General features: G+C 40.9%; 1 protein-coding gene across 11 annotated transcripts in view; it reads left to right on the top strand.

The window, feature by feature from the left end:
* The first annotated feature begins 4,077 nt into the window (after positions 1–4,077).
* Positions 4,078–25,181, top strand: part of OTUD4 (OTU deubiquitinase 4) — a 46,325-nt gene continuing 25,221 nt past the window's right edge. For 3 of the 11 annotated variants that reach the window (XM_016952291.4, XM_054683406.2, XM_016952289.4), the window contains exons 1-7: positions 4,078–4,289; positions 9,361–9,465; positions 12,396–12,446; positions 18,928–18,974; positions 19,900–19,972; positions 21,403–21,484; positions 24,422–24,554. In XM_016952291.4, coding sequence (XP_016807780.2) covers positions 4,131–4,289; positions 9,361–9,465; positions 12,396–12,446; positions 18,928–18,974; positions 19,900–19,972; positions 21,403–21,484; positions 24,422–24,554 — 650 coding nt within the window. In that variant the 5' untranslated portion in view covers positions 4,078–4,130. Of the gene's footprint in view, positions 4,290–4,342; positions 4,526–9,360; positions 9,466–12,395; positions 12,447–18,927; positions 18,975–19,899; positions 19,973–21,402; positions 21,485–24,421; positions 24,555–25,181 lie in introns of those variants that run through there. The other 8 variants (XM_016952293.4, XM_016952292.4, XM_063809921.1 and 5 more) reach the window with 6 other exon arrangements.

The following is a 25,181-nucleotide window of genomic DNA, read 5'->3' as shown; positions in this document are numbered from 1 at the left end:
ATGTAAGCTACTGCACTCGGCCTTCAACCATGTTTTCAGAGCAGCTCATGGGAAGTAGGACAGAGAGTAGAAGGCAAGAAGCTTCATCTTTAAGGAGATGAGCTGGAAGTTAAATAATTCTGCTTACATCCCATTGACCTAAACACAATCACAGGGTCACATTTAGTTCTAAGGTAGCTGGGAGATATAGCCCAAAGTTGGGTGCCCATGGGCCCAGCAAAAACTCAGGGGAAATCAAATGGGAAGTGGAGAACGACAATTAGCAGCCTCTGGCAGATAAGATCCAGAAGAAACAGGTCTTTCTTCATAAAATACATTTTTTGAGTAGGATTCCATTACTTGAATTTTTGTAGAAAATGAAACAATGCTATGTGGCAATAAAGACATTCTTAGGTCACTCTATTTTTGTAAGAGATTTCATAGATTCAAAAGAAATCCTATTACTTACTATTTTGACTCTTTGGTAAAATAACTTACCTTTTCATCTTTAGAATTCAGAGAACTGGTACAACCACTGATACTAAACTAGTGATTATTTTCACGAATTGTCAAAATGCATTCATTCTCTATCTAGTAAAGACAAATAATGAAGAATTATATCTGTATTATTTATCTATTGCCATGTAACAAATTATGACTAAATTTAGGAGCTTAAAATAAACACTATCTCACCCAGTTTCTGAGGTCAAGAATTTCAGAGCTTATCTGGGTAGTTCTGGCCAGGGTTTCTCCTGAGGTTGTAGTCAAGATTTTGGCCAACGCTGGAGTTGTCTGAAAACCTGACTGGGCTGGAGGATTCGCTTCAAAGCTGACTCACATGACTGCTGGAGGAAAGCAGGCTCCAGTTTCTTACAAAGGGAACCTCTCTGTAAATCTGACACATAGCAGCCAGGTTCCACCAGCATGAGTGACCCATGAGACAGGGAGTATGAGAGGCCAATCAAAATGCCAAAAATGTCTCTTATAACCTAATCTCAGAAGTGACATACCATTACTTTTGCTCTATTCTATTGGTCACTCAGACCAATCCTGTTACAAGGTGGAGGTGATTATATGAGTGTGAATACCAGGAAGTGGGAATCACATGGTGGGGGTCGGGGGTGGGGCATTTTAGAGGCTGCCTACTACAATACCTAACCTTAGGTATTGTTGGAAAAAACAAAACTCCATAAAATCTATCAATCTATGAAGTTTAAAAACAATTTAAAAAATTCTATCTAGTACAATTATTAGCCCTAAAGTTTGTCAGAGTAAACAAACTTAAGGCATTGACTTTGCACAAGAAGAAAAAAGTTGGTTGACTCCTTTGCATAAGTTTAATTTTATAATTTCATTAGGTCTCAAAAGCATTGAATCTTTCAGGTATTCTTTGATTAAAATGATGTCTGTTTAGAGTTCTTCACACAGTCAGAAATGGCTTCCTTAGAATAAACATTCATCAACTCTGGTTTGGTTTCTTGAAAAGGTTCAGAAGTTAATGTCAACAAGCAAAGATCCTTTGAAAGTTAAGTGAGTTTCTCTAAGTTTTGGTGCAGTTTAAAGACATAGGATCCTCTAATATTGCCTTAACACTGAGCTATATTTGGGAAGTTGGCATACAGAGGGTCTGTCTTGGATTAGGTCTCAAAATACCTAAAGGATTTCCTTAAACAGGCCCAGGGTCAGATATAACAGGTGCATCACTTCTAATTTTGGAACCAGAGCAGCCAGCTTAGAGTGAGGTTGTTCTACATTCATTCAGCAGGAGTTTAGATATTACTTTGAGTTTCTCTTTGAGTTTAAAAGGCAAGCTTTTAAACTCAAAAACAAGGGCGATCCATGTTTTAAGTAGTGGCAATACTCAGGAATTTTTTTTTTTTTTGAGAAGAATGAGAAGTATATGCAATGTAAGTGTATTTTAAAAAGAAAAGCAACAGGTTTGACTTGAAGCTATATTTTTCTTTTCCGTTTTTTTTTTTTTTTTTTTTTTTGAGACGGAGTTTCGCTCTTGTTGCCCAGGCTGGAATGCAATGTTGGGATCTCGGCTTACCGCAACCTCTGCCTCCCGGGTTCAAGCTATTCTCCTGCCTCAGCCTCCCGAGTAGCTGGGAGTAGCCTCCCGAGTAGCATGTGCCACCACGCCCGGCTAATTTTGTATTTTTAGTAGAGACGGGGTTTCTCCATGTTGGTCAGGCTGGTCTCGAACTCCTGACCTCAGGTGACCGGGCTGCCTCGGCCTCCCAAAGTGCTGGGATTACAGGCGTGAGCCACCACGCCCAGCTGAAACTATACTTTTCTAAACCTGATTTCAAAGTGTTTCTTCGCTACAACAAGTAAATTTGAGGCAGGGACATTTTTTCATTTAGGTAATGATAACGTTTGTATTCTCTAAAAGCAGCATAATTTGAGATACAATATTTAAACATTAAGAAATCAAAGACGTTCCAAGGAAAGTGAATACATGACTGATTGCTTGCACTGAAAATACTGAAAAGTGTCTAACGTAGTTTTAAAAAAATTTTTGTCGTTGGACTCTCACCACCTGGCCTGCCTTGCCCCCCATTCCAAGGTATTTGACTACATGTCTAAACCTATAGTAACGCTCCCTTTTCTTCTCCCTCTCCTCCACCATAGCCTAAAAGACTGAATTAGTTCCTATGATTAACCATGTATTTAAATAAGGACACCAGATGTTGTTGTATCTTAGCAAAATAAAATTCTGGTGCAACAGAAGCATGCTGGATAAATTCTGGGTTCTAAAGCATAATTTAACTTTGTCAATTCCCTGCCATTCAACGTCGGAGGGTGGGAAGTTGAGCTGAAGCCTCGAGCACAGGTGGAAGCCATGGCCAGTCCAGTCAGCATGTTATCAAGCAATTTACAAGATGAATTTTTTAAGGGGGAAAAAAACCCTAACGTCTTCCGACAGTGACATGTCTCTGTGATGGGGTGCTCAGCTACAGTGACAGGGTGAACAAAAATGTCTTTGGCAAAGCCTTCATCTTGCCGTAGTACGTGAGCTGTATTACTAATAGCAATCAGCAGTCCACGGTTGATTTATGGACAGAGTGTGTCGTCCCGCACCGTGCCAGTTCCCGGAGCCTCAGCCCATTAGCTCTATTTTCTGCTTAAGCCGTTAAAGCCACCTCCATGGAAACGCCAGGAGAGCAGGCCGGGGGGAAGGGAGCAGACAGGTGCGCCCTCTGGAAAGAAATACACAAAGGGCCGACACTGCGCCGCCGTGTCCCTGGCAACTCCACGCCAGCCCGGCGCGCGCGATTCCCGCGGCGCAGCGGCAGGGTTGGCGGGTGGCGCGCGCAGGTCGCCCCACATCGGCCGGCGGAGCCCCTCGGCCTGCTCGCGGACGCGGCGCCAGTGCAGCGCGAAGCCGGCTCGGGGCGGTGGCGGCGGCGGCGCCCGCGCTGTAGGGACTTGTAGTCCGCGCGCCTCCCGGGCACCTCCCCCGGGTAGGCCGGCCAGCGCGTCCCCGCCCGCCGCAAGCCGACTTCCTGCGGCTGCCAAGACTACATCTCCCGCCGTCCTCTCCGCTGTCGGGCCGAAAGCGAAAACAAATTCTGGGCTGCGAGGTGCTGTTCTCTCCCGGGCGCCCCCACCCGCTCCTTGCCCCTCCGGCGCCCTCCAGCGAGGTGGGGAAACGAAAGGCCGCGTCTTTCTTTTTGGTTTCCTCGGCTCCCGGCGTGGGGAGTGCGCGGGGGCGCAGGCCCCGCTTCACCTGAGCCGGCCCAGCGTGCGCGCCAGGGGCGGGGGTTTTCTCGCTTCACACCGGTACGGACGAGGAAACTTGTGGGGGCGGCGACCCCCGGCCTGGGTCCTGAGTCAGGCAGCGAGGCCGTCGGGAAGTGACTACTCACTCTCGGGGTTTTCCTTAATCCCGCTCCCCCCGTTTGTCGTGGGCGCGTGTTCGCTCCGAGGAGGCGGCCGCGTGCGGACAGCCATGCATTAGGCAGGGCTTCCCTATGCGCCCGGAGAGCGCGGACCGCTGCCTCTGGCCGCCGCCGCCTGCCGCCGCTCGCGGAGCCCGAGCCCCAGCCCGAGCCGCCGCCTGCCCCAGGCCGGGGCGTCGAGCAGCCGGCGGCCTGGCCATGTGGGGCTAGCCCTCGCCGCGCCTGGCCTGCAGCAGGACCAGCAACATGGAGGCTGCCGTCGGCGTCCCCGACGGCGGGGACCAGGGCGGCGCGGGGCCCCGCGAGGACGCGACGCCCATGGACGCCTATCTGCGGAAACTGGGCTTGTATCGGAAACTGGTCGCCAAGGACGGGTCGTGCCTGTTCCGGGCCGTGGCGGAGCAGGTAATTGCGGGGGGGCGGGGAGGGCTTCGAGGGGAGGCGGGGACGGCCCGGCGGGTCTGGGTGGGGAGGCAGCTGCGGGCTGTCCGGGCCGCCCACGGCCGGGGCTGCGCGTGCCCTGGCTGTCGTCACAGCGCCCCATTGTAACGCCGGAGTGGGACGCTGCTTTGCGTCTGAAAGGTGCAAATTGAAACTCGAAAGCCCGCAAATTAACGGGGTGTCTCTCTCCTGATGAAGAGGTAATGAGTTGAGGACAACTTGTGAGGCCTGCTCGGAGCTTGTACAGTTGATTTATTGCTGGGGACCTGGCGACATGATATTTTTCACTTTTGTTCCGCATTCACCTTCCTTCCCTTCGTTTGAGAAGCACCACGCTCACCCCACTCCAGTAAACCAAGTGTTTACTAGAAGTGGTGGATCAAACTTTACTTGTGGAACATATTTTGGTTTGCTGCTGGACTTTGGAATGTAGGGTAGGCAAGCTCGCCCATGTCACTTGAATCAAATGGGCAAACTGCCGTTTGAGAAAACCAGCCTTTTACAAATATAGAATATTTTGAAGGATGTGTCTTGAGTAGGTTCCACCCTTTATTATGCTCTGCTGGGCTGTGTAGGTATACTAAACAGAACTGACTTTTTAAAAAAAGCCTGTTTTGATGTTGGTAGTAGAAAGGGTACGTGTAACTGGAGCTTTTCAAAACCATTTTCTAACACAGTTGCTCAGGAAGATTTTTCTGAATTTTTTTTTTGAGCGAGCTTATTCCATGTTATATAACACTGTGTGTTGTAGGTGTGCAGTCACCAAAACCCATCCTATATTGAAAAATAGCTGCCGAAGTAGCTGGATAAAAGTTTCTGCTCTGGTGTGTCTTTCAGACGATTCACATGTGCTTTCCTTTGACCTAGGACCTGCTCCCCACACCCCATTGCACACCCCTCCCTACCCGCCTGTGGGGTTTTTATGATGTTTCTGTTTTCTTTTCCCTCACCTTTTTTGAATGCTAAATAACTTTTAAAATTTCTGTTTGTGAGTAAATGTTTTACTTAACATGTGGAGGCCAGTCTGTTCTCATTTTTAAACATTAAAAGGCAAGCCATTTATTCACCATAGGTAGCGTAAAATCTTTATTTAAAACAAGAAATTGATTTAACGGACACAAACCGTTGCTTTATGTTGCGGACATTGTCATTGAAAAATTCTTCCAAAAGCTCCCCAAACCAGGCTCTGTCCGTTTCTCATTTTCAGTGTTGCTGTGGGGTATGTTCACACCCACCCACTGCCTCCGGTCCTTATTGTTAGTAGGTAAATAGTCTGCCCCATTTGTGAATTTTCTGAATCTCTGTCTGTCCTGCTTCCTTGGACTCCTCAGCACCTCCAGAAGCCTAGGGAAGAGGTGGAAGTGAATTCAGCCCATATTTATAACGTACTGTTAGACCTAGCAAGAGTTTGGTAAGCAAGGAGGTAGAAATAAATGGCGGTAAGGGAAGCTTGGCGCTTACTTGGATTTGAGTTATCTTGAGTCCTAGTTTATATTGAAGCAGAAGGGTGTGCCTCATTTCCGTAGTGCATACCATAGATACTCGGTGGCCTTGATTATACAGAAGCCTCTTTTATTGTAGTGGGATCTCTGTTTTTAAGTAGAAAAGGGGCAAGAGCTAGTTTACACTAAGAACTCTTTGTTACATCAGGTAACACATTTTATTGTATTTTGTAATGGGGTTTAGGTTAGGCATAAGGGACTACCCTTCCCAGTTATGTGACTCAGTTTTAGTCTGATGAGCTTAGCTGAAGACCTTGAACTTTGGGGGAAGTTCAGTTATTCAGTAGACTACAGTTATAGCCATCATCGCCAAAGGCAAAGTGTGTGTGTGTGGGAAAAAGGAAGTAATACCAGCGTCAGGCTTCCCTTTTAAAATGTGTACCAATAATTTATATTTTTTGCCAACAATTTCTCCTATAAAATCACAAATACTCATCATTTCTAAGAAGGAATCAAAGTAAATAATCTAAGTGGCAGTTTTTAAAGAGGGGGAGGAGACTCGAGTTAGGATTTTGGTCTTTCTCTCCAAATTATCTGATTTAGATAGGCCATTTCCTTTTTACACTTACGGATTTGGGCCTGCCGGAGGCCTGACCTGAATCAGCTCCACAGCCATGGAGCTAAAAATAGGGCAGTCTTGGAGGACTTGCTAAAACAGTGTCTCAGCCTTTCCCAGTATTTATCACTATCTTGTCCCAAGTAAAAATGGGAAAGCCTTCTAGTTTGCTTTCATGTATATATTAATTTGCAGAGATATTTGTCATACTACTTTAATTCTTTCGAAGTGTTATCAACCTTGCACAATAATTTACATTTTAGACAGTTGTCATTTAACCTTGCTTTTCTTGCAGTGCTTGACTTTGTGAATTACCAGCACTCTCACACTTTATAGAAGTTGCTAAGAGTTTTGCTTCTGAGCAACAGGTTCAGATAGATTGTATGTGCCAAAATCTTTGTTAAAAGAGAAGAACCAGTAGATATGCCTACCATTGCTTTTGATTGAAAATAAGCTTTACTAACTTATGTTTGCCACCTGTTGCTAGGTAAATGGCTTTAAGACTAGCTCCACGTTGCTAATGGCAGAGGAATGCCCTATCAGATGACACTGTGGTTTATTCATACGAGTAATACCTTGATTCATGATAGTGTCTAACATAGCTTCTGTGAAAAAAGTGTTGCTAAATGTCATTTGTTGAATTGGCAAAAAAATTCTACGGTGGTTATTTTTATATATAGATGGTCCTTTTTGGTCACATACTCTTAGAATATATAAGAATATAGTTTAATAGTGTCCAAGAACAGCAGTGAAGGTAGAATCAGTTAAACTGAAAACCAGTTATTACACTGAAAACAAACTAATTGCTAACCTCAACAGGTGCATTTTCAGTGTATCTCAGCATAATAGGACATACTAGGCGTCCAGGCAGTTGTGCCGGTTCTGTGGGTATAAATGAGCCTTGGTTGTGATCCAAGAGAGCTGTAGAATGCACAGCTGGAGCCTCCCTTTTCCCAAATTCTCTACTAATGCTAAATGTAAAGGGAGAACCACTCAATTGGATCTGTAACTTTTTTTTTTTTGAGACAGAGTCTTACTCTGTCACTCAGGCTGGAGTGCCCTGGCACGATCTCGGCTCACTGCAACCTCTGCCTCCTGGTTTCAAGCCATTCTCCTGCCTCAGCCTCCCAGGTAGCTGGGACTACAGGCATGCACCACCACACCTGGCTAATTTTTTTTTTTTTTTTTTTGTATTTTTTTAGTAGAGATGGGGTTTTCACCATGTTGACCAGGCTAGTCTCAAACTCCTGACCTCAGGGGACCCACCCTCCTCGGCCTCCCAAAGTGCTGGGATTACAGGCGTGAGCCACCGTGCCCGGCCAGGATCTGTAACTTTTAAAGATACTTTCTATTAATATAAATTCTCAAGAGGCCTTGATGGTAGTTTGAAATGTGTTATTTTAAGTGTGTCTGAGTTTTTTTTTTTTTAAACCATAACCCTTTAGGGTACAGGAATATCTTTATTTGAGATACCCAGTAATAGAAAAGAATTTTAATCTCCTTTAAGCATGTTAAATAATTGGGAGCTAGGGCCGGGCGTGGTGGCTCATGTTTGTAATCCCAGCACTTTGAGAGGCCCAGGCGGGCAGATCACCTGAGGTCAGGAGTTTGAGACCACCCTGCCCAACATGGTGAAACCCTGTCTCTACTAAAAATAGAAAAATGAGCCGGAAAAAAAAAAAGAAAGAAAGAAAAATTAGCTGGACATGGCAGCTCCTGTAATCCGGCTACTCGGGAGGCTGAGGCAGGAGAATCGCTTGAACTTGTGAGGCGGAGGTTGCGGTGAGCTGAGATTGCACCACTGCACTCCAGCCTGGTGGGGGAAAAAAGAATTGGGAGCTAGCTAGAAGGAAGCATTGGATAAGAAATAGTTGTTTCAGGCTGGGCACAGTGGATCATGCCTGTTGTAATCCCAGCACATTGGGAGGTCGAGGTGGGCGGATCACGAGGTCAGGAGTTTGAGACCAGCCTGGCCAAGATGGTGAAACCCTGTCTTTACTAAAAATACAAAAATTAGCCAAGCGCCGTGGTAGTTGCCTGTAATCCCAGCTACTCAGGAGGCTGAGGCAGGAAGATCGCATGAACCTGGGAGGTGAAGGTTGCAGAGAGCCAAGATTGCGCCACTGCACTCTAGCCTGGGTGACAGAGCAGGACTCCGTCTCAAAAAAAAAAAAAATAGTTGTTTCAATTCACAGCTTTAGAATTTTGGTAAAAGACCACATGCCAGTAAGTTATCTTTTTGTTGAACTGGTTGTTTAATAGAAGAAAATGTAAACTGCAGAGTGAGAGGATCTGGATCATACTTTGTAGGTTGGTACTTTACAATTTAGGGCATAAAAACAAACCCCAAACCTCTTGGGATGATATCACACAACATTTTTGCACCCCCTGTGCTGCCTACTTGGATGTTCTTTCTCATCTTGTAAGCTTGATCACCAAGGAAAGAATGAGTGCCTTAATTTTTCTGAAACCATAGTGGACTTAAATTTTTACACAGAGCCTCTAAGTGGATTCAGAATTAATGGGAAAAATAAATCGGCCTCTTACAGGCTGAAAGCCTCAAAATACATTCCTACAGAAGTTGCCAGTTTGTCTTTTTCAATATGTATAGGATGAAGTTGAGCGTGGCGTAGCATGGATTTTGTTAGCTCTTCTTTGTGAAGAGTAAAGTTATTGTGGAGGGAAGGCCAAGGGAAGAGAGTGTCCTAAATTTACAAAAATGTCCTAAAGGAGAAAGGCTAATAAATTCTTTACAAATTTGGCTTAAGAAGTAGTATTGTTTGTATATGTCATGTTTTCGCTGTGCTTAGTTAGAAGAAGAGGTAGGAATGAGTAAAGATATCGGAATTATAGAAAGGGAAATGGAGAAAGACTGATAATCTATTGGTTGTCAGATTATTTTGGGTGTAAAAGAAGACATTAGGTTGTAACTTTTAACTAAATGCTTAATAGTGTGTTTGTTGCCTTTTCTTTTTAGGTATTGCACTCTCAGTCTCGCCATGTTGAAGTCAGAATGGCCTGTATTCACTATCTTCGAGAGAACAGAGAGAAATTTGAAGCGGTAACTTGTAATTTCAAACATGTAATGGTGTCTTGACTTGGTTTTACATTTTGGCTTTTAGAAGTGTTCTAGTAGAATTTCACAGGCTGGATCTTAATGCGGGTTATGAAAATAACACTTATTAAAAAAACTTCTCTATTGAACTTAATCTAGTTATATTCAGTTATGTTGTTTTCTAGGCTATTTTATGTTTTGCATTTATTTGGACATTTAGAAAGCTACTATGATGGATAAGACGCTGAGCTGTGGGGGATGGAAAGATGACCTGGACAAGGCCCTTGCATACTAAGAGTGGGCTTTGTCTGACATGGTCAGGGAATTGGGGGTGTTGTGATTAATAGTGGTTTCTGTGATGGGTAACTCCCTATAAATTAAAAAAAAAAAAAATTCAGTCTGGGCATGGTGGCTCACACCTGTAATCCCAGTACTTTGGGAGGTGAAGAGTTCAAGACCAGCTTGGCCAACATGGCAAAACTCTGTGTCTACTAAAAATAGTGGCATGGTGGCACATGCCTGAGTCCCAGCTACTCTTGAGTCTGAGGCACGAGGATTGCTCGAACCCAGGAAGCAGAGGTTGCAGTGAGCCGAGTTGCGCCGCTGCACCACAGCCTGGGTGACAGAGTGAGACTCTGTCTCAAAAAAAAAAAAAAAAAAATTCAGACTTGCAGTGTAAAAAATACGCTGAGTGTAAGTAATGCTGAACCCTTAATTTTATCAGAAGGCATTCATAGGTTTTTAATTTTCAGGGTTCAGTGTGAACTCACATATCAGAACACTATAATTATGTAAGTACTGATTAATAGTTAATAAAATGTTGTATAACAGCTGAATATAATTTTCTCAGTAGTATGTGAAATAAGATGCCACAGTGACCTGTTTTCATTTTACATTCAAAGTCTTACAGGATTTATTACTTACTGGTTTTAAGACCTAGAATTATGTAATCTGACAACTTTGGGTGTTATTTCCCCCAGTTGACTGGTAGAGAATGTTGATATAATACTTTGCAAATGATAGGCTTGAAACCTTGTTTTATTAAAAAAACCTGGTAACGCAGAGGCTAGATAAGAGAGTGCAAAGGTGTGGTAGAGAAGGGAAGTGGGGAGGTGGAATGGTCTTTAAATTAATTCTTATTAATCATTGGCCCCAGAGGGTAAAACTGTGTTGATAATAATGGACATTGCTAACATTGGTTGAGGTGCTTACTATATGCCAGGCATTAAGTGTTTTGCATATATTTTTTTTAGTCCATATAATCTTTTTTTTTTTTTTTTTGAGACAGAGTCTCGCTCTGTCGCCCAGGCTGGAGTGCAGTGGCGCCATCTTGTCTCACTGCAAGCTCCGCCTCCCGGGTTCATGCCATTCTCCTGCCTCAGCCTCCAGTGTAGCTGGGTCTACAGGTGCCTGGCGCCATCACACCAGGCTAATTTTTTGTATTTTTAGTAGAGATGGAGTTTCACCATGTTAGCTAGGATGGTCTCGATCTCCTGACCTCATGATCTGCCTGCCCCGGCCTCCCAAAGTGCTGGGATTACAGGCGTGAGCCACCATGCCTGGCCTTAGTCCATATAATTTTATGAGGTATGATCAGAGGTTGAAAGTTCCATGGGGAAAAGTTTCACTTTCCTTTTATGAACCTTCAAGCAGTTTCAGTTGTCCAGAATTGGAAAGAGATGTTGTAGAAAGTATTATGCCTTGTTACTGACATTGTTCAGCCGTGGCATAGATGGACGCTTTCTGCTCAGAAAGGAGACTCTCAGAGAGGATGCAGGCTTGTGTCAGAATTCTGCAGTCTCTTGTAACTTTAAATGGTTCTGTGTGTTTTTTTCCCTTAGACCTATAATCATCTAATACAGAACAGTAGCCCTTTATTGGTGGGCTTTTTAATATATATGGCTCTTTTATTATAAATATCTTTTGAAATTTAAGATATTTTTGGCAATTTGACATTATATAATCTATGAAAGAATCTCAATCTTAAAATCCAAGGGTGCTTAAAAGATTTTATAGACAAGGGAGTATACTTTAATGTCTTTAAGTATATCTCTGCTAAATCAACTGGGACTGTAATTTAAACGCAATTGAATTTGGTGGTTCAACAAATGACTTTTAGAGATTTCTCAAATGAGTGCGATTGCTGTTAAAGAAACATAAAAAAGGTTGTGTTATTACACAGCTTGAATAAACTGTTTTTATGTCAAAGTAACAATGAAGCGATGAAGCAAGCTGTATTAGAAAAATTTTGTTGATGCTTCAAAATATTTTTCGCCTTACTAGTTCTCATCGCTCTTTCTAGTATCACCTGAGAGACAATGAGTACTCTTATCTGTATTATTAAGCTATACTATTTCTTAGCTTGTAAGTCAGTCTTTGTTTTATTCCCTTCTACACACTGGTCACTACCAAGTTAAAGCACTGCTTTCATCATATAATTTCTCAGTTCAGAATGTCACCTGAAGTGGCCTTGAATGGCCTTTCTCATCTAGCCTTCAAGTCCTGCCTGGGCTCAAGGCCCTCTGTAAACAGGCCCCCCTTTGGGTTCTTCTCCCACTCAGTTCCACAACAGGTTGTCCTGCTCCAGCTGGCCAGATTGCTTGTCTTCCCAACACAGTGTTCCTCTTCCTCCTCACGCCACATTGGCCCTCTCTGTAGAGTATCAGCTGCCTGTTGCCATCCAGATCCTGTCCAGCATTCATCTTGAGTCACTCTTCTTTCAGGAAACCTTTCCTGACAGAATTTCCTTCTTTAAATTCTTTTGTATGTTTATAGTCTTTAATGATTGCTATATGTTTTCATAATTAGATTATGTACATATTTTTAAATAATACTGAGGTATTTTAGGTTTATGTACAAACTCAGTAATTCACAGTGAATGTTGTTTACACAGCGAAGCGGTTAACTCTTTTGGCATATATGTTAGATGACATTTCTAATAGATTTATTTTTTGCAGTTTATAGAAGGATCATTTGAAGAATATTTAAAGCGTTTGGAAAATCCACAGGTATGTCACAGTCTTCTAGTATATTTCTATTTTTATATATCCAAATAATGTATTTAAAATTCATTAAAATAGAAGATTACTATTACAGTGTATAGAGGAGTTGCAGTGACGGTGTATCCTATTTCCTTATAAACGTTTCCTACACATTTTATGCAGCACTTAAGTTGGAGCTGTATGTTAGAGGTTGCCTCACTAAGGCAGAGTTGTGCTATTTTATCTTGGCTATAATGGCATGTAAATGTAGTATAAAAATCTGAAATAATACTGGGGTGATGATTTTCAGAATGCTACGTTGGTGTGTGTATGGAACTTGGACAGGGTGAAGTTTGATTTCTTTTTTTTTTTTTTTTGAGGTGGAATTTAACTCCATTGCCAGGCTGGAGTGCATGGCATGATCTCGGCTCACTGCAGCCTCCACCTCCCGAGTTCAAGCGATTTGTCTCCCGAGTATCTGGGACTACAGGCGTGCACCACCATGTCCAGCTAATTTTTTTATTTTTAGTAGAGATGGGGTTTCACCATATTGGCCAGGATGGTCTCGATCTCTCGACCTCGTGATCCGCCTGCCTCAGCCTCCCAAAGTGCTGGGATTACAGGTGTGAGCCACCACACCTGGCCTGCAGAGTTTTTCTTCCTAGGCAACTGAGAAGGCAGAGTTCTTTCATGCAGGTTCCTATTTCCATGATCATCTCGTGAAGAGGGAAGAGACTGTTGAGACAGAAAAGGATAGCACTTACTCACCAACTCCTGCTGCTATACTTTTTCAGTCATGTTTATGTTAAAAGGATTTTTCTTAATTTTTTTCTGTTTACAAAACTAACGTTCTCACTGTAAAAATCCAAGTATCTTGGAATGCCATTTAGAATGTTAAGGTAAAAATAACATTGGCAAAGAAAAAAGCTAAGAAGAGTTAAGGAGTAAAGGGAATGTAATGTAGGAACCAAGGGTGTTTGATCGATGACTGATGTATCCATTTGGTTGCCTAACACTAATTTGAGTGCTTGTTATGGGCCAAGAATTCCTAGTCACCCTGGGGATGCAGAGATAATGTAGATAACAAAAAAGTTTCCCTATCATAGGAAAGAAGGTCAATACAAGCTAGAAAAGGAGATTTGTCACAAGAGGTATATAGCTGTGATGCTGTAGGCATTCAAAGTGTTATTTCTAGCTGGGTAGACAAAGCAACACTTGGAGAGTGAGTTGTATTTGAAGTCTGAATGGATTCTAAATAGGAAATGCCTGGGCTGAAGGGCATTCCAGGCAGTGAAAACTGTGAGCAAAGCAGATTCAGAAAACAGTTCCAATTGTGTGGAGCATTGAGTATGTGAAGATAAGAAGTGGTGAGAAAGGAGTTGGAAGGCAGGTTGGGGCCAGACTGTGGGAGAGCCTTCAGTGTTAGGGTCAGTGGTTTGGAGCTTATGCTTTAGACCCGTGTTTCTCAAAGTGTGATCCGTAGGTTATCTGTATCAAAATCACTTGATGTGCATGTGAAAATGCAGATTCCCTGGCCCCTATTCCATACCTGAATCGGGGCCTCTGGGCCTGGGGCCTAGGCATCAGGCATTGGGAAGCCATATAAGGTTTTTGGGGCAGGAAGTCAGAGTAGTGGTTATCCTATCTAAAATTGTAATTCTCAGCTTCCAACACTTTCCCTGTACCCCTCTCTGCTTTATTTTTCTCTGTAGTGCTTATATCATTTAATGTACTGTGTACTTTGTCGTCTTCCTACTTGAATTAAGCTCCATGAACACAAAGTTCTGTATGCTTTATTCACTGCTGTGTTCCAGTTCTGAGGGATTTTGTTGACTGAAAGGTTGGATGGCATCTTCTGACAGTTGTTTCTTTTTTGTTACTAGCAACAAATATTTATAAATCTTCATTCTTATTTTTTTGCTTTCCTGGGCTGGGCACAATGGCTCGTGCCTGTAATCCCGACACTATAGGAGGCAGAGGCGGGAGGATCACTTGAGGTCAGGAGTTCAAGATGGTGAAACCCTGTCTCTACCAAAAATACAAAAAAATTAGCCAGGCGTGGTGGCGTGCACCTGTAGTCCCAGCTATTCAGGAGGCCAAGGCAGGAGAATCACTTGAACCTGGGATGCAGAGGTTGCAGTGAGCTGAGATCGTGCCGCTGCACTCCAGCCTGGGCAACAGGGTGAGACTCCATCTCAAAAAATAAATAAATATATATTTTTGCCTTCCTAATATATGGCTGTATAAAATGGAAACAGAAACCATTTGGCAGATATTTGATGGATAAACTCAGTTGCTTCATCCAGTTCTCAGAGAAAGCATCTTTATCCTCTTAATGAGTAATAGTGGAGCATTTTGAAGGTACTTCAAACTTGTGCGAGAATATGTTTTTGTCAGCTTTGAGGTAAAATTGACATACAGTGAAATTCATCACTTATAAATATACGATTTGATGAGATTTTACAAGTGTATATGCTCATGTAACCACCACAGCAAACATCATAAAGGACATTTCCATCACTCCAGAAAGTTTCCTTTTGCCTTTTTGCAGTTAATCCTCTTCCCCCTATCCCCTGGGACCTGGCAAGCACTGATTTGCTTTCTAAGTTTTGCTGTTTCTAGATGCATATAAGTGGAATGATAGAGTTTGTAGTCTTATGTATTTGGCTTCTTTCACTTAGCCTATTGGAAATACTAAAATTCATTCATGCGTTTAGCAGTAGTTCCTTTTTATTGAAGAAAAATAATCTGTGTATGTATCTATCACAACCTGTGTATACATTTACCAGCTGATTGATATTTAAGTTCTTTACAGTTCTGGGTTGTTAAAATTGAAGCTGCTGTGAACAATTGCTTATAAATCTTTGTGTAGACATGTGTTTTCTTTTTTCTTGGATTAATACCTTAGAGCAAAATTGCTTGGTCATCTGGTAAACATATTTTTAAGAAACTGCCAAACTTTTTGAAGTGACTGTACCATTTTGCTTTCTCATCAGCAATATTATGAGAATTTCAGTTTCTCCACATATTTGCCAGCACTCTTTGTGATTTAACTTGAATTTCTCTAATGATGTTGAGCATCTTTTCATGTGCTTATTTGTCATCTATCTAATTTTGTTGGTGAAATGTCTGTTCATAGGTTTTTGCCCATTTTTTAATTGCTGTTGTTCTTACTGAATTTTACTAGTTCTTTATACTGGATATAAGTCCTGTATTGGATATATGTTCTACAAATACATTCTTCTAGTTTGTATTTTGGCTTTCCATTTTCTTTTTTTTTTTTTTTAATTTTTTATTTTATTTATTTATTATTTTTTTTTGAGGCAGAGTTTTGCTCTGTTGCCCAGGCTGGAGTGCAGTGGCATGATCTCAGCTCACTGAAACCTCTGCCTCCCGAGTTCAAGTGATTCCCCTGCCTCAGCCTCCAGAATAGTTGGGATTACAAGCTTGGCTTTTCATTTTCTTAACAATGTCTTTTGAGGAACAAGAGCTTAATACTGATGACTAAGAACATTTAAGTTATGTAATTTTGATATAGTATGGTTAATTAGTTAAAACATATTTTGAATTCTTTTTACAAGAAAGATATATGTCACACATCATAAAAAATGCTGATTAAGTAAAATTACAGTGTTAGAAGACAGTGGTAGTATAATATCGATTTTTTTTTTAATAATTTAATACTGACACTGCTTGGGGAAGATTTTAGGATATCCATTGTTTACCTAACCAGACTACAAAAGAATTTATTCTGAAGGTTACGTATCAAAAAGTACATTATTCTCATGTAGCATTTTGTTGAGATGGATAGAATTTTTCATTTTTAATTTTTTTTAGAGATGGAGTTTCACTCTTAATACGCAGGCTGGAGTGCAATGGTGTAATCTCAGCTCACTGCAACCTCTGCTTCCTGGGTTCAAGCAATTCTCCTGTCTCAGCCTCCTGAGTAGCTGGGATTACAGGCACCCACCACCACGCCTGGTTAATTTTTGTATTTTTTAGTAGAGATGGGGTTTCACCATGTTGGCCAGGGTGGTCCTGAACTCCTGACCTCAGGTAATCCGCCCTCCTTGGCCTCCCAAAGTGCTGGGATTACAGGCGTGAGCCACCGTGCCTGGCAGAATTTTTCATTTTTTAAAGTGATGTAATACTTCTTGTATAAAAATTAGAAATGTAGCTCGTGTGTTTGATCTAAACAGACTCATATCAGTGAACGGTTTCCTCTACACCAGAGGGTATCACTTCTAGCAGTTGGTGAGAAGCCATGATTGTTAGGCTGAGGCTTATTTTAAGAGATCTATTTTAATATATGGCACCTATTTCATTTTGAAAATCAGAGCTAACTTTTAAGAACTATTGAAAAGTCTCTGAGGGAAAAGATTGTGCTGGTCTAAGATCAAAACATTGTTTAAAATATTTTCCTTATTTCAGTTTTTTCTTTCAAGGAATAAGTGGCAGCATTCATTTACCAAAGCTCATTGTTTTTGGTGACTTAATGTATTAAGTCTTTACCGACTTCACAGTACTATAGGAAAATATTCTTACGGTAAAAGTTTTAAAATATAGATGTATTATAGAATGAAGGGTGAAAATTCTTCATTTTTCCTCATGTTAACTTCCCTGTCTCTATTGTCAATTTAGGATGTATCCTCCCCATCGCCTTTCTATGTGTGCACATGTACCAATATATATGCCTTTTTGTTTTTCACAAATAGTATTATTTTCCCATGATTTACTTTTAAAACTTAATCTTGAGTGATTTTTCTAGGTCATTTCATGTGGTTATACCTCATTCTTTTGAATGAATGCATGATATTCTATAGTGTGGCTGAAACATGAATTATTTTTTATGAGACATAGTTTCGCTCTTGTCTCCCAGGCTGGAGTGCAGCGGCGCGATCTCGGCTCACTCGACTGCTGCCTCCCAGCTTCAAGTGGTTCTCCTCCCTCAGCCCCTGAGTAGCTGGGATTACAGGCATGTGCCACCAGGCCCGACTAATGTTTTGTATTTTTGGTAGAGACAGGGTTTCACTGTGTTGGTCAGGCTGGTCTTGAACTCCCAACCTCGTGATCTGCCTGTCTCGGCCTCCCAAAGTGTTGGGATTACAGGCATGAGCCACCACATCCTGCCTGAAACATGAATTATTTTACTATTCTGTAGGAATCTTAGGGACTTTTTTTTTTTTTTTTTAACACTGTTACAAATAACTCCCAGTGACATCATTATTTTACATACACTTTTGTAGATGTGAAATATTTCTTTATGATAGACTTACAGAAGTTGAATTGCTGGGTCACAGGGTATATGGGACATTTTAAATTTTGAAACATACTGGCCATTTGCCTTTCAGAAAGGCTTTAAGTGACTTTTCTAAGGAGTGTAGAATTTCTCTTGTTTTCAAAACAATTGCTAGGACACTGCTCTCTTTTGTACCTTCATTTACCCTGAAGATAAGAGATCTTCTGCCCTTTTCTATACTTCCCAATTTTCTGCTTCTATTCAATATTTCTTTCTTTCTTTCTTTCTTTTTTTTTTTTTTTTTGAGACCGAGTTTTGCTCTTGTTGCCCAGGCTGGAGTGCAATGGTGCAATCTTGGCTCACTGCAACCTCTGCTGCCTGGGTTCAAGCGATTCTCCTGCCTCAGCCTCTTGAGTAGCTAGGACTGTAGGCATGGGCCATCACACCCGGCTAATTTTGTATTTTTAGTAGAGAGGGGGTTTCTCCATGTTGGTCAGACTGGTCTCGAACTCCCGACCTCAGGTGATCCGCCCTCCTTGGCCTGCCAAAGTGTTGGGATTACAGGCATGAGCCACTGCGCCCGGCCGCCTCTATTCAGTATTTCATTTCCCGAACTTATACCATGTGCCAGGCGCTCTCCTGAGGGCTAGGCTGGAGGATAGCCCTTGCCTTCAATACGTTCTCAACTTGGGCCAGGCGCAGTGGCTCACGCTTGTAATCCCAGCACTTTGGGAGACTGAGGCGGGTGGATCACCTGAGGTCGGTAGTTGAGACCAGCCTGACCAACATAGAGAAACCCCGTCTCTACTAAAAATACAAAATTAGCCGGGCATGGTGGCACATGCCTGTAATCCCAGCTACTTGGGAGGCTGAGGCAGGAGAATCACTTGAACCTCGGAGGCAGAGGTTGCGGTGAGCCGAGATCACGCCGCTGCACTCCAGCCTGAGCAACAAGAGCGAAACTCCATCTCAAAACAAAAAAAAGTCTCAACTTAACAGATGCCAGGCTGTGGTCTTGCCACACCAATAGGAACTGTCATTTCACCCTGTTAGTATTTTTTTGTGTATGTGTGGGAGAGACTTGGACTGCATTTTACCACATATTGTGGTCTGTTTTATATAAACGTTTTTATAATATTCACAATACTACTAATAATAATGAGCTTTAAGAACTCATTATGTATGCTGTATGAAGGTATGTATAGAAATATAAAGTGGAATCTAAAAAGTGTGAGACACTTACATGCCACCTTTTTTTCTTCAATACAGGAATGGGTAGGACAAGTGGAAATAAGTGCCCTTTCTCTTATGTACAGGTAAACACTGTAATAACATAAGTAAAGGAAAATGAAACCAGTGGGAAATTATATTCCATTATATTAAAAATGTTAAAATAGCAAAGCTCTTTTATACTTTAGTTATGAAGTATCTTTTCTAAGTTTTTTTTTAATTGCATCAATTAGATTTTGACATTTAGATATGTCAGTGTTTAGAAATTTTAATTCTCAAAATACTTTGGAAAAGGGTACAGAAATTTTTCTGGTCTATGTTCTGTAAGATATCACTTATCAACTTTATAGAGAAATGATTTTCTACTTTCTCAGGGTCAGTGGTATTGAATGGCCACTAGAACCGTACTAAAATACCATGTTACAAATTGGGTATTCCTTATCTGAAATGATTGAGTCCAGAAGTTTTTGGATTTCATTTTTTTTTTTAATTTTGGAATATTTACATTATGCTTACCCAGTTGAGCATCCCTAATTTGAAAATCTGAAATCCAAAATGCTCCAATGAGCATTTCCTTTGAGTGTCATGTTGGTGCTCAAAAAGTTTTAGATTTTGGAACATTTGGGATTTTGGCTTTTTAGATTTGGGATGCTCAACCTGTATTCAATTTTGCTACTTTTGCCTAGTAGAGGAGCAGGTAAATACTTTGTTTTTTCTTTTCAGAATGTTGTTTAAATTTCATCTTCAAAATTTCTTTGATTTTTGAAGTGTCCCTTTAGAATTATATCTGAAATTTAATATATATACAAATAATATTTGAAATTTTACATGTTAAAAAGGTTACTTTTATATAGATATTTTACAACTTAGTTATCTCATTATTGTCTTTTGTATCTCCAGTGGTTGGGACAGTGCCTGGCACGTATTAGGCCCTTGATGAATGAATGAATGATTAAATTCAAATTCATGAAGTATAGTCCATTATAAATAATTTCTAATTGTTATTTTCAGGAAAGATTTTATAATTTATCGGGAACCAAATGTTTCTCCTTCACAAGTAACTGAAAATAATTTTCCTGAAAAGGTAAGAATTTTTCAAAGTGTTCTAAAGTATTTAAGTAAAAGAACCGCTTAGCTGCTACCATGACCTCATAAGCTATAATTTTAAATGATTTTTTGAAATATTTCTGTATTAAGGTTATGGTATTCTGATTTCTTAAAAGTTCCTATAGCCGGGTGCGGTGGCTCATGCCTGTAATCCCAGCACTTTGGGAGGCCAAGGCAGGCAAATCACTTGAGGTCAGGAATTTGAGACCAGCCTGACCAACATGGAGAAACCCCGTCTCTACCGAAAAAATACAAAATTAGCCGGGCGTGGTGGCACATCCCTGTAATCCCTGCTACTAGGGAGGCTGAGGCAGGAGAATCGCTTGAACCTGGGAGGTGGAGGTTGCAGTGAGTCGAGATCACACCATTGCACTTCAGCCCGGGGATCAAGAGTGAACCTCCGTCTTAAAAAAAAAAAAAAAAAGGTTCCTATTAATTGTCACTTAGTCATATTATTTTGTATTTTTTTTGCTCCCACAAGTTACTGTATTTAACCCTTTTATAACATTTTAGTAGAAACACTGAATTATGAGACATTAATACATATGATGAACTAGACTATTATAGTTTTTTATCAATATAAACATTAGTAAAAAAAAAATAACTTGTGAAAATAGGTTCTGCCATTACATCCAGGAATACTTTAGTAATCATAAATATTTCCCTAGTGTAAATTTTACTCACAAGGGTGTCGTTGCATTATCTGTCATAAAGCAGAAGCAACTGAAAAATTTTGTGAAGCCTAGAAAGAAAGATCAACTGACGTATTATAAGAGAATTTTTGTCTTAAGTAGCTATTTTGGAGTCATGATGGCCAAATTGAAGTGACTTGTGTTCCACCATGCTGGTGGTGGTAAGTTAGAGGGGAATTGAGTGAAATACTACTGTTATAAGGGTTTTGGGGTTTCTGGGACTTTCTAAGGGATCTGGCTTTTTCAAAACAAGTTTTGAAATATATTGTTATATTCTAAACAAAATCAATGTGCATTTTTCTTTGTATAAGTGATGATTTAGAAAATCACTTATACAAAGAAATTTAACTTTGATTTTGCTTGTTAGAAAATTTTGCTTGTTAGAGGTTAGCATTAATAAGGTTTTGAAATATTTTCTTACAGTGTCTTGTTCTTTAAGTAGTTGAAAGCATGTTTTCATATATTATTTTTATTTTTTTGTGATCCTATAAACATTTCCAGAAATCATTTTGAATTTTTTGATTTAATGTTTATATAACATTTCAGCATATGGATGTACTGTAGCTTGACAACACTGAAGCTTTAGGTTACTCCTAAAATACTCACTGTCTGTTTGGAAATGATCTAGTAATTCAGAGGCATTGGAGACATACATTGCTATGTAAATGTTATATGTATGAGGGGCTGAAATGTTTCTTTTATTTTTCCCTTTCAGGTGTTACTGTGTTTTTCAAATGGAAATCATTATGATATTGTGTATCCCATAAAGTATAAAGAAAGCTCTGCTATGTGTCAGTGTAAGTATCACCTTGTGTTTATATGGGAAATTATATTCCTAAACTTATACAGTCTTTTTGTTTTTTGTTTTGTTTTTTGTTTTTTTTTTTTTGAGACGGAGTCCCGCTCTGTCTCCCAGGCTGGAGTGCAGTGGCGTGATCTCCGCTCACTGCAAGCTCCGCCTCTGGGGTTCATGCCACTCCTGCCTCAGCCTCCCGAGTAGCTGGGACTGCAGGCGCCCGCCACGACGCCTGGCTAATTTTTTTGTATTTTTAATAGAGACTAGGTTTCACCGTGTTAGCCAGGGTGGTCTCGATCTCCTGACCTCGTGATCCGCCCGCCTCGACCTCCCAAAGTGCTGGGATTACAGGCGTGAGCTACCGTGCCTGGTCTTATACAGTCTTAATGTAAACAAATCAGAGCAAATAATTCTATTCTGTTATAATATAAAAGATATGTCCAAGAACCTTAAATTACCAAGAGTATTAATATTATAATAAAAACTTGTTGCAATAGGAGGAAAGGTAACTGGGCATGGTGGCGCATGCCTGTGGTCCCAACTACTTGGGAGGCTGAGGTGGGAGGATCACTTGAGCCCAGGAAGTCAAGGCTGCAGTGAGCTATTATTGTGCCACTACACTCCAGCTTGGGCAGCAGAGTGAGACCTTGTTTCAAAGTGAAGCAAAGCAAAACAAAACAGAGAGAAATTGGAGGAAAGGGAGCTTGTGGCTAGAGTTTGACTTGTAAATACCAACTTTTTTTTCCTGCAATCATTTTGGTAATAAAGATTTATATGCATTTAAAAAACTGTTAGTGTATAGCTTGAAAATCCAAATGACTGAGCAAATCAAACATTTGATTGTATTTGGCTCCAGGGCAGCATTTTGAACCTTGGAACTATTGATATTTTCGGCCAGATACTCCTCTGTTGTAGGTAACACACTCTCTCTCCCTTTGTGACAACCAATAATATTTCCAGATTTTGCCAAATGTTTCCTGGGCATATGAATTCCCCTTGCCCTTCTTCTGTGTGAGAATTCCTGCTGTAGAAGAGCAGTGACCCTTCCTACCAGTTTCTTTTATATCATCCGTTCTGGCAAAGTACAGATCAGTCATAAAGCAGTGGTGCTGGGCTTGTGACAGCTTTTTCCTCTGCTCTTAAGCTAGTGGTAACCAGTAAAGATATGTGCAATACACTATTTTAATTAATTAATCCATTGTAAGATATCGAAGTGTAGCCTCTGTACCCTGGGCTGTGTCTTCTCCCTCCTAGCTAGTCACAATCTGGACACCTCAGCTTTAGGAAAGATAGCTCCTAGAGCTTGTCTTTCCTGTGCTTCTAAGTGCCTGTGGTTTGGGTGATACGAGGGCTGCAACTCCTGTTACTGGAACCTGCAAGAAAGATGGTCTATAAGAAGGAAGTCTCTGTGGGAACTCATTTAGAGGTGGACACCCAGTGTTTTTGTTGTTGTTGTTGTTGTTTTGAGGTGGAGTCTTGCTCTCTCGCCTAGGCCGGAGTGCAGTGGCACAATCTTGGCTCACTGCAACTTCCGCCTCCTGGGTTTAAGCTATTCTCCTGCCTCAGCCTCCCGAGTAGCTTGGATTACAGATGCCCGCCACCAAGTCTGGCTAATTTGTGTATTTTTAGTAGAGATGGGGTTTCACCATCTTGACCAAGCTGGTCTTAAACCCCTGACCTCAACTGATCCGCCTACCTCAGCCTCCCAAAGTGCTGGAATTACAGGCATGAGCGCTATCCTGTCCGGCCTTTTGCTGTTTTTTAAGACAGGGTCTCGCTCTGTCACCCAGGCTGGAGTGCAGTGGCATGATCTCAGTTCACTGCAACCACTGGCTTCTGGGTTCAAGCGATTCTGCTGCCTCGGCCTCCTGCGTAGCTGGAATTACAGGTGTGCACCACCACACCTGGGTAATTTGTGTATTTTTAGTAGAGACAGGGTTTCACCATGTTGGCCAGGCTGGTCTCGAACTCCTGACCTCCAGTGATCTGCCCGCCTTGGTCTCCCAAAGTGTTGGGATTACAGGTGTGAGCCTCCACACCTGGCCCCATTGTTGATGAATTCTTAGTACATTGTTTTCTTAAAGCTCATTGTAATAAAACCAAATCAGAGTCCTAAAATCCATGTATTTTTGAATTTTTGTTAAAATATATTTCCCTATATTCAAGACTGGAGTTTTAAAATTTTACTTTATTTAAAGCAGCAAAGTTGTCTAAATATGCTTCTTTCTTTCAGTGGCTGCTGAGAATATATTTTGTAACAGCTGCTTTTTTAGTTCCTTATGTAAAATTAAAATCTGGAGCTAGGTTATGTAGTCAAACATCCTCTTTTTCTATAGCAACCTGAGAAGTGCTCGTCCAAGGTTACAATTAGTGGGAAAGCTTAGACTAGCATCCAAGTCTTCTGACTTGTCAGCTAGTATGTACTATACTATATTCCTCTTTCTAGCAATCTTAAAGCTTCTTAATGTTTTTAATCTAAGTCTCTTAAGATTGGGCATGTTGTATGACATCCCTAAGTCTCAGTTTCCTTATCTGTAGAATCAGAATAATGCTTCACTGTGCTGGAATTAAACGTAAGGATATATAAAGGTGCACAGTGTGTGGAATGTAGTAGTAATAATTGCTCAGTGTGTGTGTTTTGGCTTTTCCTGTTGTCCTACTTGCTTCACAGTTGTGATACCTTTTTGTGATGGTGTTAGTTTTAAAAATGGCACTGTCTTTTGCGATTATTTTAAACTACTTAACTGCACTTACAGAAATTTTAGCTGTACCCTAGGTAACTTTCTGATAAAATTATGTTATTGACCATAAGGTTTAGCAGATATCTAGTCAGGATTTTAAAAGCCTGAGCAATAGAAAGTTACAATGTGATGGTCTGTTCCTGTTTTTAAAAAACTGCCTGTAGTTAATGTTGGAAAATCTGTGTCATTAATTGCAGCTCTCCTTTATGAATTGCTGTATGAGAAGGTATTTAAAACTGATGTTAGTAAAATTGTGATGGAACTAGACACGTTGGAAGTAGCTGATGAAGATAACAGTGAAATATCAGATTCAGAGGATGACAGTTGCAAGTAAGAATGAAATCCTAAAATACCTTTCTTAGTGCCATACAAGGAAACAGTTAAGTAAATGTCTTTACATTTCAGTAAATGTCTTTGTATAACATATATTGAGGTATTAATGGTATTCATAAAATACAGCAGTCTGCTGAAGTTTCTTTATCCCTGTCACTAATTTTACCTAATTTCTATTATGGGACTGTTTGTTTTGAAAGTTGGTGTTTTTGGTTGATGAGAATTTACGTCTGCAATCTAGATGCATATTTGTAGAATAAATTTGGTCCTACCTATATGTGTGTGTATTGTAAAATTTTAAAGTTAACTTGTCAATTGTTCACATACTCAGTAATGAAATAAAATGGCCGTTTGGATTTCCTTCACTTTCTTTTATTGTTTTCTTTCTTAGGTAGTGCCTCTTTTTAGATAATGAAAGTTCCAAGTTGGGGTTATAAGTATGTGAACACCTGGATAATGCCTCTGTGTAGGTTGTGAGTAAATATGTCTGAACGTAGAATCTCTGAGGCTTAGCTTTCTTTTTCACACAAGACATACAAGATAGTGTTTAAGAGGTTGGGCTCTGGTTTCAATCATGGCTTCCTGCTAACTTGACTTGGGGCAGGTTACTTAAATTCTCTAACA

The sequence above is a fragment of the Pan troglodytes genome, chromosome 3, assembly GCF_028858775.2.
Source record: "Pan troglodytes isolate AG18354 chromosome 3, NHGRI_mPanTro3-v2.0_pri, whole genome shotgun sequence".
NCBI classification, from domain to species: Eukaryota; Metazoa; Chordata; class Mammalia; order Primates; family Hominidae; genus Pan; species Pan troglodytes.
Note: the sequence above shows the minus strand (reverse complement) of the source record. Positions and strands in the feature narration are given on the sequence as shown.